General features: G+C 40.5%; 1 protein-coding gene across 1 annotated transcript in view; it reads left to right on the top strand.

Annotated features, from left to right (window-relative positions):
* Positions 1–20,340, top strand: part of LANCL3 (LanC like family member 3) — a 101,341-nt gene extending 81,001 nt beyond the window's left edge. Inside the window, exons 3-5 of the mRNA XM_059384589.1 lie at positions 1,977–2,174; positions 9,384–9,591; positions 16,362–20,340. Coding sequence (XP_059240572.1) covers positions 1,977–2,174; positions 9,384–9,591; positions 16,362–16,521 — 566 coding nt within the window. The 3' untranslated portion in view covers positions 16,522–20,340. The remainder of the gene's footprint in view (positions 1–1,976; positions 2,175–9,383; positions 9,592–16,361) is intronic.
* Positions 20,341–23,983: the final 3,643 nt, after the last annotated feature.

Genomic DNA, 23,983 nt, shown 5'->3' with positions numbered 1-23,983 from the left:
AGATTCTACAAATCACAATTTAATGTTTGTTCTCATAGTCTGACAGAAAGGTATTTTAATGATTTGCTTTCACTAAAGACTGAAGTCCATATTCTAGATTGTGAGTTGATGGGCTGAATGTCACCAAAAGTTTGTGACTGGTTTACACATTCTTTGCCAATGGTGCCTCAGCACAGGGGAACAGGATGAAGCCACTGACATTTCCAAGTGTTTAATATTCGTGGATTAATAACAGACTCCTGATTCATAATGGCTACTTTTGTGATAAGAGGCCTGGAGAGTGAAGATTAGTTACTCCCCTCTTGAATCTCTCAGTGGCTGCCCATCACTCCTGAGTGTAACTTGTAGGCCCCCCACTTTGCAGATCTCCCTTTCGTGGTTCTGCCCTGCCTAACCTCCTACAAGCAAAGTGCCCTCAGATCTTCCAAGTCTTTGTGCCTGTTGCTTTTGCCAGAATGCCCGGCCTCCCCCAACCCCTTCAACTTAGCTGGAATACTTACACCTAGACTTCAAGGCTGATCAGACATCAGAGCTGTGGAGAAACTTTGTGCTTTTGGAAAAAGGGTTTATTGAGTCCTCTCTGGAGAACCATTTACACATTTCAGGCTTTACCCTGAAGCAAAATCGGTTAGTGTCAGGTCACCCTGCTACACGTTTGCTGGAGCCTTCCTTTATCACATCACACTGTAATCAGTGGTTCGCCTGTCCAACCGCCTCAGCGGGCTTTATGCCCCTTCAGGAGGAGGACTTTTGCCCACTCATCTTTGTGATCCCCGGACATTTGCCAATGACCCGCACATAAGGAGGGTGCCCAACTTCGCCAGCGAGCTTACAGACTAGAAGTTCTCTGAGAGTTTTCTCCAAGGAGCTTTAAGTTCCTATCTGACTTTCTCTAGAATCAGACCTTGAGATAAGGATTTGGGTATTAATTAATGGCTTATTTTGGGAGGTGATCCTTGAAAGTGTCGCTAAAGGAATGAAGAGGTGAGATTGGGTAGAGAAAGAGGTTAATAAGGGATGTAAGAGTGAACAGCTGTGGATAACTGAGGCTTAGTTCTATTGGGGACCCTGAAGACCGTCTAGAACATGCCTCAGAATTGTACCTCACTGGTGAGGGAGCTGAGATATTCATCTACCAACTCCCTGCTTCCTGGGTGAAGGGCTGTTCCCAGACCTGTTAATTCCCTAGGATTTCAGTCCTGCCCCTGTGGGCTGGGCATACCCCTGTGGCCCGAGAAAACCTCAGGCAGAAGGATAAATGCTTGAGGTAGAAGGTGAGGAGGAGAAGTGCCCCAGAATGGTGAGTGTGGGCGAGGTGATGGGTAGGGCACTGGCAGTGTCTGCTAGAGTTCCTTAATAGAGCTATTCCTTTCACTATCTATCTTCTTAGAGAAATTAACATTCTAGCCATTTACATGTATAGCACAAATCAGATTGCTATCTAATGCATAAATATTTTCCTGGGAAGCTTTTTTACCCAACAAAAATCCAGTGAAAGAAAGGTACCTTCAAGTATTATGACTAAATTTTAGGAAGAATTTTTATTTTATTTTATTTATTAGGGGGGGCATTTTTATCCCCTATTAAAAAGTTTTATTTATTGGAGGGGCAAAGGGAGAGAGAGAGACTGTTAGTTAGACCTCTTGCTGAGTGCAAAGCCTGATGCAGGGCTTGATCTCAGGACCCTGAGATCATGACCTAAGCTGAAACCAAGAGTTGGATGCTTAACTGACCCGAGCCACCTAGGCGCCCCAGAAGAATCATTTTTGACTGGACAAAACTGAGGCCATTTTTGGAGAGTTCAAGTGCCTGAGTGCAAAGAGAAAGCTTTACTGTTACGGAGTTAAGTTTACTGTGTCTGCCTTCAAGTAATATTGCCATTCTTTTTTTTTTAATACTATGATTATCTTTTCCCTAAATTAAATGAGCTGTGCTCCCAGTTATGTGAATTAATTATGCTTTGTTTCTTGATACAGGAGCAGCTCATGGCCTGTCGTCCATTCTCCAGATGCTTCTGTCTTACCACGAGCACCTCAAGCCCTCTGATCAGGAGCTGGTGTGGCAGAGCGTGGACTTCCTCATGGAGCAGGAACAGAACTGCAACTGGCCGCCTGAGCTCGGCGAGGCCATCGAGAGAGAGAACGAGCTGGTGCACTGGTGCCACGGAGCCCCAGGTCTCACCCACACTATTATCTGAAAACATTAGCCAAAGAGAGCTGTCTTTTCTGAGGAGTCAGGGTATTTCTCCTGTTAGGTCATCACTACATGAGCTAAAAAGGTCGAGACGAAGTTTGTCAAACCAAAAAAAGTCTTGATCTGTAAAGGATCTTCAGAACAGATGTTGTAATTTTTTTTAAAATTTTTATTTATTTGACACAGAGAGAGAAAGCGAGAGAGGGAACACAAGCAGGGGGAATGGGAGAGGGAGAAGCAGACCCCCCACTGAACAGGAAACCCGATTCGGGGCTCGATCCCAGGGTCCTAGGGATCATGACCTGAGCCGAAGGCAGCCGCTTTAACAGCTGAGCCACCCAGGCACCCCTGATGCTGTAATTTTAAAAATATATGATCTATAGCTATTTGTGTATAGGTTAAACTAGCACTGTCCTATAACATATAATATGAACCACATAAGAAATTAAATTTTTAGTAGCCCCATTAAAAATGTAAACAGAAACTAGTGAAAGGAATCTTAATAGTATATATTTTATAACCCAGTATACCCCAAGTATTATTTCCACATGCAACCAATTTGAAACTCAAGATATTTCAGTTTTTTCCATATTAAAGTGTTTGAAAGCTAGTGTATATTTTATATTAACACCCCATCTCAATTCCCACTAGCCACATGGCAAGGGCTCAATATCTGTGCTGAACAGTATAAATCTGGAGGCTGCTAATTCAAGATGTGGGCCCTGGACCAGGGGCAGGGGCAACGTGGGAGCTGGTTAGAAATGCAGAACCTCAGGCTCCATCCCAGACGCACTGAATCAGAATCTGCATGTTAACAAGATCCCTGCATGATTTATATGCACATTAAAGTTCGAGATGCACTATTCCATAATTTTTCAATGAGGATTTCCATCATCACCTAATAAAAAGTCTAGAGAACTGAGGAGCCATCTGCAGTGAACTCTCTGGAATTGAGCCTAGAAACTTATCAGACTCCATCTCTTCTTTTTTTTCCTTCCTTCCTTCCTTCCTTTCTTTCTTTAAATCCCATTATACTGTTAATTAGGCTTCCTGAGGAACAACTTGAAAGAAATTAAATTCAAATAAATCAATTAATTTCAGTTAATTGGCCAAGGGAGAGATTGAAAATACCAAAATAACACAAAAGTTTTAGATTAGGAGTCGATATAATTTTCTTTTCTTTGCCAAAGATTTTATTTATTTATTTGAGAGAGAGAATGAGAGTCAGCAGGAGGAGGGCCAGAGGGAGAAGCAGGCTCCCCGCTGAGCAGGGAGCCTGGCACAAGGCTCAATCCCAGGACTCCGAGATCATGACCTGAGCCAAAGGCAGACGCGTAACTGACTGAGAGCCACCCTGGTGCCCCAGGAGTGGATTTAATTTTCAAGGCTATGCTTCAGTGCCATGATATATTCGATTTCTCTTTAGTCTGTTACCTGATTTTTATGATTTCCTTTCCACTCCTTACCTAATTAATCTTCTGTAATCCAACTGCAATTTCATTTTCTCTTCAATACAGTTTGAGTTGAAGAGGAAGTTTTAGCTCACTGGCCATGCTCTCTCTGCCTGCCACATTCACCTAAGGAAGGGACTTCAAAGCCTCTTGTGTGTGCTCATACCAGCACGTTGCGCATTACATCCAGGCTAATTCCCGCTGGTGATGACTTGAGCCCATTTCTTCTGGCTTTGAACTTTCTGGAGAAAAACAAGTTATTTACCATTCTGGAAATAATATCGCTTCATGTTAGGCTCAGCACTCCCATATCCCATTTCCCTTTAATCATTCTCAGGGATGGTATCTGGCTATCCTCCAAGCACCCCCAGAATCCTTGAATTTTGGAGGTGTCCCAAGTTAAATACAGAATATTTTAGAGGCAGGGCGCCTGGATGGCTCAATGGGTTAAGCAGCTGCCTTCGGCTCAGGTCATGATCTCAGGGTCCTGGGATCGAGCCCCGCATGGGGCTCTCTGCTCTGCAGGGAGCCTGCTTCCCTCTCTCTCTCTCTCTCTCTCTGCCTGCCTCTCTGCCTGCTTGTGATCTCTGCCTGTCAAATAAATAAATAAAATCTTTAAAAAAAAAAAGAATATTTTAGAGGGACTCAATGTACTAGGAAAAGCATTGCGAAGGACGGGAAGATAATCCTTTAAAATGAGTGACTGGGTCAGTTAATCGATGGGGGTGTCTTTGTGGAGCGGTTATTCCATCCTCTTTGTACACCACATTCCTTCTGTCTTTGTAAATCCTGTACTGTAACCATATGGTGTAGGATTTATCACCTTGGGGGCTTTATTTGTCCTCATATATCATTCACGTTCTGTGTCTTCGTAAGATTAAACATAAGGTGCAGAGCAAACTCATTAAACCAACCCCCATATCCACTGAACTACCAGAAATAAGCCAACTCACAAATGAATAGGGAACCAACTGGGGGCCCATTCTGCGTGCCAACCTGCACTCCCCCCTCAAGGGTATTGGTCTTCCTTTTATGAGATGTCCTGAAAACAGCGTAAGTGTGATTATAAATCTGGTGAGTACACGTTAAAGACCACCAAGATGGCAACACTTGAACTCCCTCAAAATTCTAACAAAAGATGACTTAGAAAAATTATTTTCACTTGTTGGAGGGAAACGTTTTTTGAGAGTAGATTTATGAACAGCGCAGATGGTTTGGGGCAGCAGACTGAGTCCGTGAATAAAAACCTGCCGGAGATAATGCAAATGTGGAACTTCATCAGCTCTACCTGATCTCCCCCTATAACTGTTTCCTATCAACTAGTTCTTCACCCCACCTCTACAGGTGACAGACAGCCCTCGTTATCATGTAGGCAGTATGGAAATAGTTCTTGCCTCGAGGTTAATAACTTTGGGTTCTAATCGCAGCTCCAACGCTAACCACTAAATGACCTTGAGAAAACCACTCTGTGCCTTTCGTGGCTTTGTTTCTCCATCTGTGAAAAGAGTATGTGGAGACGGAACAGTGAAAGTCAGTCTTTTGATCACTGCAGATCCCCTTCGTTCTGTGGACCTTTGCCCCTCCTGATGGACACGCCCCAAAAGATCTGCAGATGCCTCGCATTTAGAAATAACCAGTGTAGCGTCTTGTTTTTCTCACTAAATGCACCGAAGTATAGCAGGCAGATCCATCTGACCTCTTCATAGCCTTAATGATTCTGAAATACAGGATGAGAGCCATTTACAAAATCATTAAACAAATGCCACGGCTAAAATAAACTCTGGGTTGCGTTATGTTACATCATTACCGTGGTAACACTGACTGTGCATTTCCTTTCCGCTGTGTGAAACACAGGTGTGGCTAGTTTTTTAAATCATTTCACAAGGGCTCCTGGGTATGTGACTTTGACTAGACAACAAGGGCTTCTCCAGGGTGGGTGTCATTGGTCACTAAGGGTTGTCACACACCGTGCGATGCGGGTCTCATTGAAATGACAGACCCAGAACGGACCTGTGCGGTGATGCTCCAATCTGTTCAAACTACGTGTACCAAGCGAGCTGTCACGAGGCTCTGCTAGATTGCGAGCTTTCACAGGCTTAGCTTCTCAAACCATACTTCTATAGTAATAATTTCTTTCCCCAGCGTTTGGTAAACATGTGTATCGTTGCTGACTTAGGTTTCTTATCGGTGCACAATAATCAGTGTTCTGGTGACAAAATGACACAGTTCCTATCAAAAGCAAAGAAACCCAACATTCCTTCCTTTTAGATTAAGCAGCCTTATTATGGATTTCAGTAGGTCAGGTTAGAAGACAAGGCGTTTAGAAGTCTTTCAAGGTCCTTTCCATGTACCACTGTGTGATTCAGGCTGTAGGAAAGGTCCTTTGTCTCTGGCCAGAACCATCGGATCGATAGCTATTAAGCTGACTTGGGCTAATGGCCTGGCACAGCCATCGGACCCTATCGGCCCTTCTTGCTTCCACACCTCGTCTCCGCAGTGGTGTCAGCCTGTGCTGGGGTGAGAAAGGAGACATTATAAAGCCAGCAGGTGTTTGTGGAGCCCTTGCCATGTCAATCACCAGGCCATAGAACAGGGGACCAAAGGTGGACAAAATAGAGTTCCCGCCCGTGGGTAATTTGCACTATTCTAGGGGAATAGAAACATAGTTGTAATATGATATTGTATCAGTGCTCAGGTTTGTGTAGGGAATGATGGGAACTCAGAAAAGGGATTCCTGGTACCCCTCCAGGTTTAGGAAAGGCTTCCTGGAGGCAGTGATGCCTAAGGTGAGCTGGCCAGGGCAAGAAAGTTGGGAAGATTATACCAAGAAAAGTCAGTCAGAGGCTTGGAACTACATAGTAAAGGAAGGGGAACTGTGGGGAGTGTTAGTTTTACTGAAGCAAAGAGCTTCAAGTAGGTAATGGAGGAGACATTGGCAGTGAATAGAACACGACCTGAGTCACAGAGGGCTCTTTGTACCTCAGCTGGAGACTAGCTTCACCTGGCTTCTGAGTGGATGCTAAGAGGCATAGATGACACCTCAGAGTTGGTCCGTCCTGAGGCAGCGGAGCTGACCTTTGGTCTCCCCGTGTTAGCCAGTCTTTGGCTGAAATCTCCTGGGGAGGTGGGCTTATAGCATAGCCTCTCCTTTGGCTGAGTGCAAATCTCCCAAGAAGCGGGCAGCTGAGAGCTTTATTAGCAGCCAACTCGTAGCATCTAGGAAATGCAGCACCTGCAGGTAAGGTAGAGGCAATCCAGCAGAGCACCAAGGGCTCCCAGTTCACCTGGCGAAATCCTCCTCCTCTTTGATAGTCAGACCAGATGGTGTCACTCCCCCTAGTGGGCCTTTCCTACCTCTAGGGGTGGGTTAGGAGCCTTCCTGTGTGTTCCATGACAGCTCTACTTCCCCTCAGATAACTTAGTGCCTCCAGTTAGATCGTAAGCATTATGAAGGGAAGGGTTTTTTAAAACCTTAGCACCTACTACTGTACTTGGTATACAGTAGATGCTCAGTTACTACCTAAACAACGACCACATCCTTTGAGCCTTTTATTAGCCTCTTTGCCATCTTTCTAACATGATCAGCTTATAGTTACCCCGTTGTGCTTGTTTAGGTCTCTCTTGACACCAGTGTGGGACATTTTCTCTAATACTAACCACATTATTAAAAATAAAAACCAACGAATCTACAACAAAATCCCTCCCACTGGGAGGGATTGCCCACAGAATACAGTCCATGCTGCCTAAGTGGACTTGTAAAACCATCCATAACGTGAACCCAATCCACACTTCCATCTCCCTGTCCTGTTGGTTAGAACACTGCACTACGTCTTCATGCGGATTGTGTGCCGTGGCTCCAAATCTTTGCCCTTGTTGATCCTGATGCCTAGAATGCTCTCTCTAACTCATTTTGGGCCTAGAGTTTCCTATGCATACTGCAAAATCCTAAAGAAAGCCCTGCTTCTATCCCAGGCCTCTCCCAACTGTCTCCCTCAGGGAACTTCCACTTTTTTGATTCCTGTAGGGTTATTGACAACACCATTCAATTTAGGCTCCAACAGCATGATGAAATGTATGTCCTATGATGTATTGTTCACATGCACAAACTTTTCTCTCCCTTTCTAGACAGTACCTTCCTTAAGGTCAGGAATCTTGTTTAGCATTTATTTCATAGAACCCAAGGCCAGGACTGGTTACATAATTTGGGGGGGCCCAGCACAAAGTGAAAATGCAGCCTTCTTTAAAAAACCAATTACTAACTTCAAGATGGTAACAGCAGAGTATTAAACCCAGCTTGAGGTCTTCTGGAGGCCCTTGGAGACTATATAGGTCACATACCCATGAAACAAGTCCTGCTTAGGGCTATGTATGCAGTAATCAATGATCACTTAAAAATGAATGGATACAGTGAATGAAAAAATGTGTAATTAACTAAGTTCAATTCTTTTAAAATCTTCTTTTAGCTTGTGGAAGACACTTTGTTCCTAGAACTGAAGAAGGACAATAGGCTATAGGTGACCATTGTCAGTAGTTGACCAGAAAGCCTTAGCTGAGAAGAGCTTCTGGTTATGTGTTAACCATAGGAAGTGTTAGAGAATAAATTCTAAAAGAGAACACAATCTTGACTCATACAAACATAAAATAAACATAGGTCAACAATTTTATTTAGCTCATTAATTAATGAAGGAGCCGGAAAGGTGTTAGAGCTGGTTTCAAAGGAAAATTACAGGAGCAGACATATTTACGAGCCATTGGGAGTGCCGACGTGGATTTGCTTACTAGATGCAAAACCAGCTGCTACCACAAAGGCTGAGGGAAGTCAAAACCACCTCTCCCAGAGAGAATGCGATTTTCTAGGAATAGGAATGATTTACATTACTATCAGTTGTCTACAAGGTAATTTCTGTCTCCACAGAGTTGTATAATAGCCTGGTGGAAAGACAGTGAGAGGCCAAGATAACCCTGATGGAAGTCCAGTCTTTCCCTCTTTAGGAGAGAGGTAGAGGCCGTGTGGGAGAGGGAGAGATCTGGTGTTACTAATCTCTCTGAATATGAGCATCTGGAACTTGGGGGAACTCATTTTCATGAATAGCTGTCGCTCCTCTTGTTTCTGTTCCCGCCTGTGTAATTGAGATTGCCTCTGCTGAGGGGGTTTGGAAGGCAGATGTCTTCCTTTGGAATAATCGAGTAGGGAAGGACTCGCTCCATGGCTGGAGTAGAAGTCTTGGCCAGGTCGTTTGGGATCATTGTTTTTTCTGGAAGGACTCCCAGTTTTGCCTGAAGAAAATGTGTATAGTTATAAGCACGTTAACAGTGGAAATGCCGAACCTCTGAGGGGGCATGGGCGGACTGTATAAACTCTTAGCCATTTCAAATAGCCAGATATGCCGAATGCTTAGCAGAGTATCCATCGTTAAATCTTAACCCATTTGTCAATTATGGGTTGTATCACTCTTGTTCTTGTTGCTCTGTCTCTGGGGGCCAATACCACGATACAATTCAAACAACTAAATCTCGCAGGTAAAATAAGACTAGAAGATTCTAGAGCACTGTTACTGAAAACGTGGTTTCCAGAAGGGTGCTTGTTAGAAAAACATAATCTCAGGCCTCACCTCAGACCCACCATATTAGCACGGGTGTTAGACACTGGTGATGTGTGAGCCTTTTACAGAGTGTTGGAGAAGTTCCCCGTAGGATAAGGCTCCAAAGTCACCTCTAATATCTCCAATGTTTTCACAGGAATTGCCTATCTGTTTGCCAAAGCTTATCTGGTTTCCAAAAAACCACAGTACCTGGACACCTGTATCCGGTGTGGGGAACTTACGTGGCAGAAGGGCCTGCTGAAGAAGGGGCCAGGGATTTGCCACGGGGTGGCCGGCAGCGCTTACGTCTTCCTGCTGCTCTACCGTCTCACCGGAAACTCCAAATACATCTACCGGGCGCAAAGGTCAGCTGATTGTCGCGTGGATTGTTCTTTGTTTTTTCCTAAACGTGAATCAAATTCATGTTCTGAATAGGAGAGAGTCCCATGGTTTGGAAAGTGAAAAATGCGTCAACTGTGCACTCTAGCAATGTGCTTCGCTTTCGAGGTGACAGTGTTACCACTTTCTTAGTTCTCCTCTCAGAGATCCAGTGTGTATGTGTATACAAGTGAATAGGCGGGCTGTATATCTGAAGTTTTGTCCCTCTTTTTTTATACAAGTTGTAGCACCTTGCTATCTGAGCAGTCACCCTAGACCAGTACACGAGCAACTCTTCACTGTTACTGTTGTGTAATATTACATCATACGAATGACCCAGAGTTTAGTTACCAGGTCCTTGTAGAGGGATATGTGCATTATTTCCAATATTTTACGTTACAAATCATGCTGTCATGAATAACCTTGTATATATATCATTTTTCCCATGTATGGGTCCATCTGAAAGATAAAGCCCTAGAAATGGAATTGCTGGGCCAAAGGGTATGTATATTTGAGATTGTTTTTTATTTCACATGACATCTGTCCTCTTAACATTTTCTTTAAATATGTATTTATGTATTTGAGAGAGAACACGAGCAGGAGGGGCAGAGGGAGAGGGATAGAATCTTAAGCAGACTCTGCACTGAATGCAGAGCCCCGTGCAGGGCTCGAACCCACAACTCTGAGATCGTGACCTGAGCCAAAACCAAGAGTTGAATGATTAACTGACTGTGCTCCCCAGGTGCCCCCCCTTAACATACTTTTAAGTGTTAGCTGTAGGCAGTGTTGTACAGTGCATCTCTAGAATTCATTCATCTTGCACAGCTGAAACTTTATACCCATTGAGCAACAACTTTCCGTGTTCCCCCTCTGTCTCCAGTGTCTGGCTACCACCATTCTATTCTTGACTTCTATGAATTGGGCTAGTGTAGATACCTCATATAAGTGTTACCATGCAGTATTTGTCTTTTTTGTAACCTGCTTATTTCACTTACCATAATGTCCTCATGTAGAACAGTATCTGACACATAACTGCAATGTAAGTGTTCACTGTTATTATTACTAAAAATTAGAGTTCTATCACTTGAGACATTTCTCAATGCATAAATGCATGTCCATATATCTATGCATATATAACCATGTATATATATATAAATATTAATAAGATCCTACTATTATGTATATATAATAGTACTATACATGTGATTTACAGTTAATGATTTTAAATTAACAATTTCCAAAGGACATCCTTCATTTCAGTTTCTGTAGATCTAGCTCATTGTTTAAATGACTGTACAGTTATTCATTATAGATGTACCATGATTAATTTCACCAGTCTTTAAGTAATGAACAGTTGGTACCTGTGTGATCTTTATAGATAACAAAAAAATTGTCCCAGATATCTAGTACATACATTTCTGTGTTCTTGTGCAAGCATTTCTTGTCACAGAAATTTTAGAATTGAAGTCATTAGACCCATTGGTATTCCTGGCCTATTCTTTTGCATATTTTTATCCTATTGTGATGCTTAGCTTGAGGATTGTAACTCTCTGTTACAATATATGCTGTGAACATTTTCCTATGTTGCCATTTCTCTTTCAACTTAGCTTGTGGTCTTTTGCCAGACCAAAATTTTGAGTATTTTTCTTGATAAACTTTCAAGATTTCCGGATTTTGTGCTATACTTAAAAAGACTGTTCCTACTCCAAGATTACAAAAACGTCAGTTTATTTGACTTTTAGTACCTTTGTGATTTTAACTTTTCACAAAAATAAACTTTATACCTCCTTCACTCATTTGTCCCACCCACTTAAAAGTTACCTTAACTTTCAAATCTTTGATTAATCTAGAACTTACTTTTTCTAATGGTGTTATCTGGGTATCTGTCTTTGTGTTTTTTAATGAAAAAACAAAACGTTCCAATAATATCTATTGACGAATTACCCCAATGATTTGAAATGTCAAATTTATCATAAGCTATTTATATAAATGTTTGTTTCTGGACTTGCCATATTTTATTATTCATTTTCTCTCATTCATTCTTCCCATTGTATTTTATTATTATTATTATTATTATTATTTTTAAAATATTTATTTATTTATTTGACAGGCAGATCACAAGTAGGCAGAGAAGCAGTCAGGGGTGGGGGGAAGCAGGGTCCCCACTGCACAGAGAGCCCAATGCGGGGCTGGATCCCAGGACCCTGAGATCATGATCTGAGCCGAAGGCAGAGGCTTTAACCCACTGAGCGACCCAGGCACCCCCTTCACATTGTATTTTAGAATCAGTTTTCAGATTTAAAAATATTCTGTGGCCATTTGATTGGAATTTCAGTAAATTTATATGTTACTTTAGGGAGAATTAACATCTTTAGAATATTGTTTTCCTATCCAGGAATGTGGTATGTTTTCCCTTTATTTAAGTTTTTAGAAATGTCATTTGGTAAGGTTTTGATCTCATGAAGAAGCTCTTGCATGTTTCTTGTTAATTTTATTCCTAGGTGTTTTATGTTTCCAGGTTTGTGAGCACAATCTTTATTGCAGTTTAGCAAGCTAAGATGCACTTCTTTCCTAGAAATCTGCATTGTTATAAATGTCTTAGTTTTGATAGATGTCATGATATATCTGGCCATCTTTCTGAACTCCATTACTGTTTCTATTAGATTTTCATTAGAGTCCATTGGGTTTTCTAAATAGATGGACATATTTGCAAGTAATTACAATTTTGTTACTTGCTTCTTCCTTTGTATTCTCCCCCACCTCCCCCATTGCATGGGTTGGAATCTCCATAAAAATGTTCATTAATGGAGGCAATAGTAATGATGATTTTATTAAGAATGCTTCCATGTTTCACCATGACCTTTGAAATTTGCTTCTTAGGATGTATATCGTGTCAGATTATGACACTCCTCTGTTTAGGAAAATCCAGTGGCTTCCCATATGACTCAGAGTAAAAGCCGAAGTCTGTCCTCTGAACAAAAGGCGCTACAGGATCTTGCCTCCCATTGCCTCTGTGATGTCATCGTCTACTCTTTTCCACCTAGTTCTTTCTACCACAGTGGCTTCCTGTTGGTTCTTTGAAGGTGCCAAGTGCAACCTACCTCACAGTCTTTGAAGTTTTGGTTCCCCCACCTGTAATGCTCCCTTTCCTAGGCACCTGAATTCATTCAGACCTTCACTCTAAAGTCATTTTCTCACAAAGGTTTTCCCAAGCCAACTTAGCTAATATTCAATGTGTATATATATACACACATGTATATATGTGCATATATATACACACCACATATATATACACACACACTTATACATACATTTATTCCAGGTGATATATATATTTTTTTATATATGTATAAATATAAATATATATATGAAATACCCTTTATGACATTTTCCAGTAGGAACTAAAGGAAAAATACTAACATATGTCAGGCCTCCATTTGGAGCTTCATTGTTCAGGAATTCCTTTAACATATTTTCATTCATGGCTCCCTAATCTGTTTGGTTGCAGCCTGACCCTTTATTTCCCAAATGTAGAAAAAGAAAGTCCTTTTGAATTCTGTCTAGACTAATGCAGTATCACCTTTGGGACTGGTTTCCTCAGAGATTGTCAGGCCCTAGAAAGCCTAGTAAAAAAGGACCAAAACTACCCCTCTATTTTTCTGGCAGACCCATCCTAGCTTACAGAGTTTTAGTTATGAGGTTCTGGGGCCCAGGGCCCTTCAGACAGGTTCCATTTTTCACTTCCAGGTAGAGCCTGAAAATGTGCGGGTCATATCTGAATATTTGTGGAACATTGCATTTAATTGCTTTAGTGTACTGAAATTTCCATTTTATTGTAATTCAAAGTTAAATATTCTATGGCCCAAACTGGGGAAACCTCCCAAATTTTGGCAGTTCCTAAAACACTAATGTCAGACTATATGTACCTTCCTGTAATAAACATTACTTGGTCACCGGTTGAAATGTATAGTTGGAGAAAAATAGTTGATAATGGTTTCAGTTTCTTCCATCATATTTAATTATTTAGGGTTTCTGCCTCTTCTTGAATTAATTTTTGTAGTGAATATATTTCTATAAAAGCTTTTAGTTCATATGGATTTTCAAATGTTTGATGTAAAACCTTAACAGTGTAGTTCCATGGTATTTTAAATTTCCCATGCCTGTGATTATGTACCTTTTTGCATTCCTAATGGTTTTCCTTTTTGGTCAGACACCAGCATTTTGTCTATGTCATTCAGCCTTTTAAGGAACTGGCTTTTGGTTTTGTTTATTGATTCTTTTTGTGCTTCATTTGCTTCTTCATTCATAGAAACTTTCTGCCTTTATTTTTTCTAGTGTTCCTTTCCTTTTGTATTTTCTACTGTTAAAAATGCTTCATTAGAATACCTTACATCTTTCTGATAATAACAATAATGAAATTCTCAGATGAATGAATTTCCCAGAGTTCAATTCTTGTCTAATCAATAGGTTTTGATATGTAATGTTCTCAGTGTCTATAGTTCTTTTTAGTTCTAGAATTACCATTCTGACTTCTATTTTGACAGCATTTTTTAGAAAATTGAATTTGCTAGCTTGAATTTTGCATCACTGGGTAGAATTGGGGAGCAATCATTTTCATCTTGTTTATCTTTTTTTAATTCAAATTCCATTAGTCATTTTCACTTGAATGGGATAACACACTATACCCGTCAGAACACAATGAAACTGCTACTCCCATATATTGCTGGTCTATTTACTCTTATAAAATGCTATATATCATTTAGAAATTATTTTGAAAAGCACAAAAAAGTGTTTATCATATTACATTAAGTAAAATGTAGGATACTAAATATTATACAGACTATAATTTCAATACTGTGCTAAATAAATCAAAGCTTAGGGGGGAAAAGGGTGAGGAGGAGAAAGAGCAAAATTAACTATGGGTTTCTTTTCAGGTACGGTGGAATGTTTGTCTCTGTTTCACAAACATTCCACTATGTTTATGTGAAAAACGATATTTACCATATATCAGATGCTTGCCATATGCTCAGAGCCTAATATATGGTATCTTTAATCTTTACAGGTCATCTTACACAACTCTGCAACTTCACCATTTTAAAGTCAGATTAAGAAATTTGCCAAAGGTCATATAACATGAAATTATCAGAGTTGGGGATCTCAGCTCCAAAGCCCTTCCTCTTTCTGCTCTACCAGGGCTTCGTAATCTAGGGTTTGTGAATTTACTTGAGAAAAGCCTTATATTTCAAACTGAAATGGAGCATTACCTTCAATTCTGGACGTGGGTAATAAGCCACAGGAGAATTAGTGCTAGCCGTGACTCTCACCAGTAGAAGTCACAGCTATTCTCATGCCGTATTGCTCTTGTTGCAGATATTATGAAATATATTTGACTCTCGTAACTACTAAAAATGTCAGCAGTTATTGGACTCACTGCGAGATCTTGTGCTTTAATGTGTTAATGAAGAATCCATATATTATTATTTCACAAATTTGGCTTTACAACTTTTGCTAACTGTGCCTTGATAGAACTAATTTCCTTGGGAATCCTGTGTGTTTTATTTTCTGTATTTGAAGACTTTTTTTCTGGGAGGAGTACAGACTGTGAAATGATCCATGGCACCGGAAAGCTTATGGCTCCTTGAAGCTATACTTTGAAGTTTCATGGCATAATGACAAATTTCGAATTAACTCTCAAGAGACATCATCATTCTACTGTTTAAAATTTTAAACTCCATTTAAAAATTGTTGCATATTCAGGAAAACAGTTGAGAGAAAAATTGTACCGAACAGAATTGCAATATGTTTCCTGCTGACTTATTTTAAGCTGCTGTTGATAAATCCAAGAGCCCTAAAAAGATCAAATAAGTAATTACTCTTCATGGACGCCCCCCCCCAAAATACACTCACTCACACACACACACACACACACACACTCACACAGTAGCAATAATCTAAATTTATGGCAGTATCAGCTCTCAGGCCTTACCCATCTGTGAGTTCCTCTGAATTGGTGATTGCGTCATTAACAGAAACCAATAGAGCAGGTCCGAAAAGACAGAACACAGGTCACAACACTTTCAAAGTTCTTAAGTACTATAAATGTTACTCATTGTAAAGAATTTGAATAGGATTTGTGGCAAATGCAGGTAGAAGAAAAAGGATCTTTCATTGAGAATCTGGAGGCTAGTGATTTGTTTTTAAGGCAGATGTCCTAAAAATAATCTATCTTGTAGCTGAGTTTGCTATTTGATGTCATGATTATAAAATGTTGCTCGCCTTTTCCCATTCATCTTATTCCTTTGTTTGCCCAAAGCACAGATTGTATAAAATCTTGCCCATTTATTTTCACAGTCTCTGCTCTCTGTCACATATAAATGAAACCTAGCTCAGAAATGATATGACTGCAGAAACACAGCGTATTTACTCTTTTAAAGGAACAGTCATACATCAGTTTGCTTCTATTCCAAGTAAATAAAAATATGGTTATTTATCTGTCTCTTTTACTTTTAATTATGAATGGCAGAAGGAATGAAATCCACAGAAAATACCAAACTGCTTTGCTTTGCAAACTCTGACAGTAGTTGAATTTGCTTGTCAACACAATTTGTTGTGAAACACACACAATTATATAACAGATCTTCTCTCTCTTTTTTTTTAAACAGAGAAAAAGTCTTTCTTGAAATTTTAAGCAACTCAAGGCCAATAATCTGGAAACCCTCGTGTTAAAACTGTTCATATGTTCTTCTTCTTCTCATAGGTTTGCTGAGTTTTTATTTACGGAGGAATTCAAGGCCGGCTCTCGTGTCCTTGAAAGTATATACAGCTTGTATGAGGGATTCTCCGGGACCGTGTGCTTTCTGATCGATCTGCTGCAGCCCAATCAGGCTGAGTTCCCTCTCTTCAGCGTCTTTGTCTAGAAGGCTCCATCTCCCACTGTGGCCCTGCAGAAGGTCCCTGAGATTTCCCGAGCCTACCCGAGGCAGTTTCCACATAAGCCACATTCAATGGTATCACAACCATGAGCCTTAACATTGCCGCCAGAAGGAAGGAAGGCAGGGAGAAGGCAGGTGAATGCAACATGATACCAGACGGAAGGAGGAACAGTTTGAGAACCTGCAGAATTAAGACCCCACAGCTCTTCTAAACACCGCAGAGACTTAAAGTTTCAGGGAATAGTTGTGAAACCAGAGATCAGAGGAAAAAAGGAAAGAGAAATCATCCGTTTTTCAGTTATGGCATAGAAAACAAAGCTGAAATGTGGACTATGTCGATAAGATGCCAGTACTTTTGCAATTGGAAAGAGAATTTGGCCATTTGTGGGTGCCCTCCACCCCTACATTCAGAAATAAACACAATAAAAAACCAAAGTAATTGCCCAGCTGCAAATTGCTAGGAAAGATAAAATGTCAGATTGCTGAAGGACAAAAAAGGAAACTCTTGGTTGTCCTAGGCCTTTACTTATTCAAATTCATGTTTTTACTGAATGGAGAAATTTGCAGATGAATCTCTATCTTTAATCATTATCTGGGCCCTTCAAAGGAAACATATCATAACCTTTTATTTTTGAAGATTTCGTTTTTAAGTAATCGCTATGCCCAGTGTGGGGCTCAAACTCACAAAACTCAGTTTAAGTCCTGAAATTTGAAGGGTCTAACATCTCTTTTGGGCCTAACATCTCTTTTCCTCGTTCCCTTTTCTTTCCTAAAGCTCAATTAGAATAGTAAAATTCATAGACTAGCAAATACTGTAGCAAGTGTTGCAGTCAAGTATTTTTCTCAATTTGAAATGTGAGCTGTGTCTTCTCTATTGTTAATTTGTATTAAAATGCTTATGTAATCCCTATGAAGCTATTAGCTGAACTGTAAAATACACTTGTGGCAAAAATTGCTCATCTCAAAGATCAGGGTAGCCACTACAAAGTTATGTCGTTTCTGCCTTTCATGGAATACTAGGTCTCCTGGGACAGGCAGACCCTGGCTGAGAATGAGACCTAGTGATGGTGAAAAGAACATTGCCAAAGTTCATGCTGTTAGATTAAGAGATGAGTGAACTCGTTGGCTGATCGCCGTAGTCCTCAAGACACAGGCTCCACTAGAAACTGTCTACAGTCCCCACTGAGCCAAGCTGTCATATTAAATTCTACCCTGCTATAGACATGTAGAAATTGTAAAACTACTTCAGGTAAATAGGGGTTTTCAGAATACAGTAGGAACACCTGTCAGGTCAACGTGAGCTTACCCAGTTCCTAGAATTTGGTTACTGGCGATTTCATACATCGGAGTAAGGAGGGACTTGTGTGCCATACAAGATTTAAGAATTATTGAAATAGTCATCAAATATTTGCATATATGTGATAGATGAAAAATATATGTGTGTATTCTACATCTATCTCCATGTAAACCCAAACACTTATTAATTCAGTAATTCCTAACTTCTTGCTTTATGGATAAACTGGGAGGAGTTGGGAATACTCTGTTGCCTAAAATGTGTGTGTGTTTGTGTGTGTGTGTGTTGACATGTATGTGTGTGCCATGTGCTGTGTGTGTGTGTGTGTGTGTGCATTTGTGCACACTTATTTTCCTGGGAAGAGGTTCTCTAGCATTTACAAGATTCTCAAAGAATCTGTTGGCGCTCATCAGAACAAGCAAGGACAAAATGGTTTTGAAAAACATGCACCTTTTTCATTTATTATTTCATTTTCATATCCTCAGATATAAATAGATGAAATTGGCTTCACTTGTTCATTTTGAAAATACTCAGGCTGGAGCAACATCACATAAATAACAGCTTCAGATGACTCTCAAAGCTGGGTTCTAGAAATTCTTTCAGGAATAGTCGAGGCCCTCTCAGAAAGCCTTAAGGCAAAATGCCTTCTGTGGAGTAGTCTCCTTTTGAAATGATAGTGGTATACCTGTTTTTCAGCATCTGGTTTCAATGCATTCTCTTTGGCCTCTAAAGGCTGAAAGTAATAAGCATCCAATATACCGGGCTTTGTGCAATACATGTTTTTTTCATCATCCGCCAAACCTTCAAGATGATTTAGGTAATTGATCCAAAGTCTCACAGCTGGGACGGGGCAGAATGAAAATTCAAATCCGGGGTTTCCCTTCACGAGTATGTTTGTTCAGTCTTCTAGACTAGAATCTGGGGATACAGCAGTAAACCAAAGTCCCTTCTGGAAGGTACCTTTGGTTTCTGTTTGCTGATCCTTTCACCGTTCATTTTGACACCTGAAATCTAAAGCCCTAAGAAGAGATAATGTAGTTTGACATATGAGTTTCATTTCTAGGAACTTCAGGACAACTGGACACATTCATCCTCGCCCACCCTCTTAAGGTCTAGCAGGGTAACCATGACATTGTGCTGACCCTTCCGAAAAGGCAACCCTTTTGTGTGTCAAATCCAAGCAAAGGAAGGCCATGTTTGAGTGTTTCTTTATGAGTTGACACCTGGCTAAATGAGAAACAAGGGTAAGCTTGTTTAGCACTTAAACATGCTGAAAGTTTTCATTTTCCTGAAAGAGTTGAATTGTAGCTTTTGCGAGACCCTCTTCTATCTTGTATTCTCAAGAAAAGGGAAAACACCCTTAAGTGTTGCAGTAGAAAGCATGGCATGTCACTTCTTATTTCCTTAACCAACTTGTTCCCTTCTAAGCAGTTACATCCTTTTCGGAATACGTGCTTAGGCAGGTTGCCTGGTGAAGGCTGCAGGGACATTTTCACCACCACTAGTGTAATTTTAACATTAGTTACTATATGTGACATGAATAGTTATAAAACCCGAAGGTAACAGTGGAAATATGTGAGGATAGACTGAAAGCATCTCTCCACAGTGGGGAGACTGGAATATACTTTAAGAATGGGAAGTTTTGGAGAATATTACAACTCTGTGAATTTGTTTCATTAACACAATTATGGACCTTCTCTTCCACACATACTCCCAAATATCATATATTTTGCCCAATCGTATTTCAGCCATCAGTTTTTACTTTTTTGCTCCATTTGTAACCTAATAACTGAGGTTCAACAAGCAGGTTTTTCAGCATAGATACCCTCTATGATTCTTCAGGCAACTGACGACACTACTAGGATAATAGTATTTACTTTCTGGTCATTTGAGAAACAGTCATTTTGTTGGACTGTGTTAAATAGCAACTCTTTCATGGCACTATATAATTAACTTCCTTTGACGCACTAAGATTTTAATCAAGGTAGTATTCAAATTGTTTCAATTCCTGTAGAGAACAAATCTCAATAATTTCAGTGCAACTTATGCAAGCTTGTGATTTATAACCATGCTGAGGAACACATAAAGGGAAAAAAACATTAGTATTGCAAAGAGCCTTCTCCACCTCACAGGGTTGTCCTGAGGATTGCCAATGATAAAAATGGATATAAAAGAGTTTTGTAACATGCAGGTCCTTTATGTATTTTAAAGGGAACCTAGGTAGGTTTTTTTAAAAAGTTTTTATTTATTTATTTGACAGAGAGAGAAATCACAAGTAGGCAGAGAGTGGAGGGAAGCAGTCTCCCTACTGAGCAGAGAGCCCAATGCGGGCCTCGATTCCAGGACCCTGGGATCATGACCTGAGCCGAAGGCAGAGGCTTTAACCCACTGAGCCACCCAGGCACCCAGGAACCTAGATTTTAAGTACCTATAATGTGTGTAGAAAACTGTGCTTGATTTTGGCCTCAAATAAGCATTTTAGCCAAGTGGAATCTCCATATGTGGATACAGTGCTTGGGGTCTGGATCACTTGATGGGTAAAAATGAATATATTATATTCTTTTTTTTTTAAGATTTTATATATTTATTTATTTGACACACAGAGAGAGATCACAAGCAGGCAGATAGAGAGAGGGGGAAGTAGGCTCCCTGCTGAGCAGAGAGATCATGACCTGAGCCAAAGGCAGAAGCTTAACTCACTCAGCCACCCATGCGCCCCTGAATGTATTTTATTCTAGAACCAATCCTGACCATAGTATTTGTGCCTCCTGACTCACTGGGGCTTAGTAAATAGGAATAGGCTGGTTTAGCTCGAGCTCCTTTTAATGCAAATATTTATTTTGCTTGCTGGAAACAAAGGATTACAGTGCCAGTAATGTGAGAAAAGGAGCTGGCAGGCGAGCTCTGCAGAGCAAAAATGAACTGGGAAACAAAGTATTTTTGGTTGAGTTTGTAATTCAGGCCTCAGTGTAATTCAGGCCTCAGAACTGTGTGACATATAGCAATAGAAGCATACTCTCAATTACATATGAGGCCTTTGGGGGATCTGGGTTGTTTATTTAACACTGTCCCAAATTAATAGCTAAATGAACAGCCTCAGATTTGCCAAGACCATGTTAACTTGGCATAAACTTGGCCAGGAAAGCAAATCGAAAGGCAGCCACAGGTAGGTGGGGAAGCTGGCTGGTGTTCCAAATGTTGTGGGTTTTATTGCTTCCTGGGACCTCTAATTCCCACTCCCCCACCCCCATCACCAGCCTCCCCTGCCATTCAGCAACTTCATGTCCTCCCTTTGGTCTTTAAATAGTACATTCTGATGTTTATTTTTTCCTGTGTGTGCTTAATCATGTGATCTCCTTTTGCCTGGGAGGGCAGGGTTTCTCCTTATCTCTTCCATCCAGGTCGGTTGGTAGCTAAAAGCTCCAGGCTCCATGAGGCTGGACTCCCCTCTGGACAGAAGGGCTGACCTCAAGGTCAGCCGCAGCAGGAGTTGGGCCCATTGTGCAGTGGGGTCGCAGGTCCAGGACAGTTCACCCTGAGCACAGCTGTGCAGGAGGATAGAATGGCAGCTGCATTGTCCTGCTTCTCCTCCATAAAGAAACCTCCTCATTGTATTTGTAGTCTTGTGGAAAATGCCAGAGTTGATGCTACATTAAGTATCTGGGCCTCCAGCATTACCATAAATCTCCTACCCGGCTGTGGGGGCGGGGTGCCCTCTCTCCCTCTTTCTTTAATTGGAAGTGCTAATGAATTGAGGCCTGATGGATGATGCCTCTAGGGGTAGAAAAACGTTTTAAAAAATTCCCTTCAAATATTGAACCTTGTCATTTCCACCTAGACTCTTCCACAAATGGCAAAGTCCCTGACCTGATCCGCAGAAATGCCTGCATCTTTGTTTGCCTTCAGGTACCTGTTACTTCCACCTCTGAACTGAATCTGAAAAATCATTTAAAAGGAAAACCAAATCATATTTTTGTTCTTTGGAGCAGTTTGTTGGTGAGTCATAACGATGGAAGGAGCAGGCTAGCTTTCCTTTTCTTGCCTTTCTACCCCCGGTGCAGGATCGAGGAAGAAGAGAAGGAGAAAAGATACACGAGGTGAGGCTTGACTGTGGAGGACCGTGAAAACAGTTTGCAAGCCCTTCCTGTTTATTTGCTCTTTGGTTTTTCTTAGCCCTGCCTCACCCCATACGAAATTGCGTGTGTGTGTGTGTGTGTGTGTGTGTGTGTGTGTGTGACAGAGAGAGAGAGAGAGAGAGAGAGAGAGATAGTGAGTGTCTGACTTAGGGAGAGTCAATATCACATATTATATAAAACCCAACAGCTCTTAGATATATTTGAATGGTGAATTAGTATATGCTGATTAATGAATGGATCTTCACTGTATGTTAACTGCCCGCTAATAAATTAGTGCATAATTAATGAGGGCCCTAGTTACACTTCTAGTTGTCTATCTTCAGCATTTATTTTCATTAAAACTTCTGCCAGGTTAGAGCCATTAGTAGCCAACTGTAGGAGACAACAGATGTGAGTTTCACAAAGAGCCGAAAGCACGAGTCAGATACAATTTAACATTTTTCTAGTAGCCACATTTAAAAAGGAAAAACAAAAAGATGAAATCAATTTGAATAATGTATCTGATTTAGCTCAATGTTTCCTGAATATTCTCATCTCAACATGTAATCAGTACACAATTATTAATGAGATATTTTATCTTTTATTGTTGTTGTTATGAATCTTCAAAATCTGGTGTGTATTTTATACTTACTGCACGTTGCAAATCAGACCAGCCACATTTCACAGGACTCACCAGCCACATGTGGGCTGGCCACTGCTGAATATCAGAGGGCTGGCATTCACTGCTGCTTCACAGTCCTGATGAGGTTTTCCCACAGCTGATGTATGTTTTTGTTGTTACAAGAGGAAATGGAGACAAACCACTGCATGTTATTTGAGTCCTGCGGTGTTTCCCCAAATTCTGAACACTAATACCAAGAGCTGCCCTGGGGAAAAATAGATTCTGTGATTAAATAAGTTAGGCAAGTTCTGATCTTTTGCCCCCTTTTGGAGATTGTTATGGTGTATTAACATATCACAGACTGAGAAAGCCCTCTTGGATAAAGAAACCTGTTTGAAGTTGTTGAGCTGTGTCTGTAAGTTTCAACCTCCTGATTGTCCCTGTGGCCCAGCTGCCAATGTAAAAACATGGTTAGTCTGACATGCTATGTTTATGGTATACTTGCAAAATTTGTCTTTTCTACAGTGGAGTTTTAATACTCCTCCCTACACCCCGGCCCATTAAAGATATCAGAATGATATCTAATGATATCTAATGATATCTAATGATATCTATTAGATATCTAATGATATCTAATGATATCTATTAGATATCTAATGATATCTAATATTCTGTCCCAGAATATTAATCCCTATTAATTATCTTGTCCTCAGAGACCTGAGATCATTCTTTACTACACTTTTGGGGACAAGAATTCTGAAAAATCCAAGTGTCTCTACATGAGAAAAGCTTTTGTGTCTTCCCCTCCTTCTCCACTTTTCTTGGAGCCTATCTCTACTTATTCTTTGTATTCAGAATCACTGGAGAACCAAGATCCATTTCCTTGTTCTAGAACCCCGTAGTAAACTGAAACCAGCAGATGGCTTTAATGTCTTGCACATGGATGTAGATCTTCAGAAAGGACCCAAATACACACCTTCCTCTCATACTTTCAGAAATTATGAGCACTCTAGAAAGATGAGGAGAGAAACATCTAAATGTGTATAATACAGCCTTTTAAGTAGAGTAATACCGTCCTGCTATTGCTTTCTATTTTGTGTGTGGTGTTGATTTACATGCTTTAATGTGTACTGTTTTTGCAAAGTGTGTAAGCTTAACAGCTGTCAATCTTCAGCAAATGATCTTTTTGCCTTTGTTTTAGTGGGACCTCTGATGCCGCCCCCATACGTTTTGCTTTGTTATCTGTGCTTAAGTGGCAATTACCAGTTATCAACTTCTGTCGCTGAATTTGGTCCAAGTTGACTGCAGTAACTCTTAATAATGTGTATGTATTCAAATAAGATTGATCTTAACGATCAGTTTTGTCTCTTGTTTTTTCGGACTTTAGTATTTCAGTAGTAGAAACGTCTTCTGAAA

The sequence above is a fragment of the Mustela nigripes genome, chromosome X, assembly GCF_022355385.1.
Source record: "Mustela nigripes isolate SB6536 chromosome X, MUSNIG.SB6536, whole genome shotgun sequence".
NCBI classification, from domain to species: Eukaryota; Metazoa; Chordata; class Mammalia; order Carnivora; family Mustelidae; genus Mustela; species Mustela nigripes.
The sequence above is the reverse complement of the archived record's forward strand: the minus strand, read 5'-3'. Positions and strand labels throughout refer to the sequence as shown.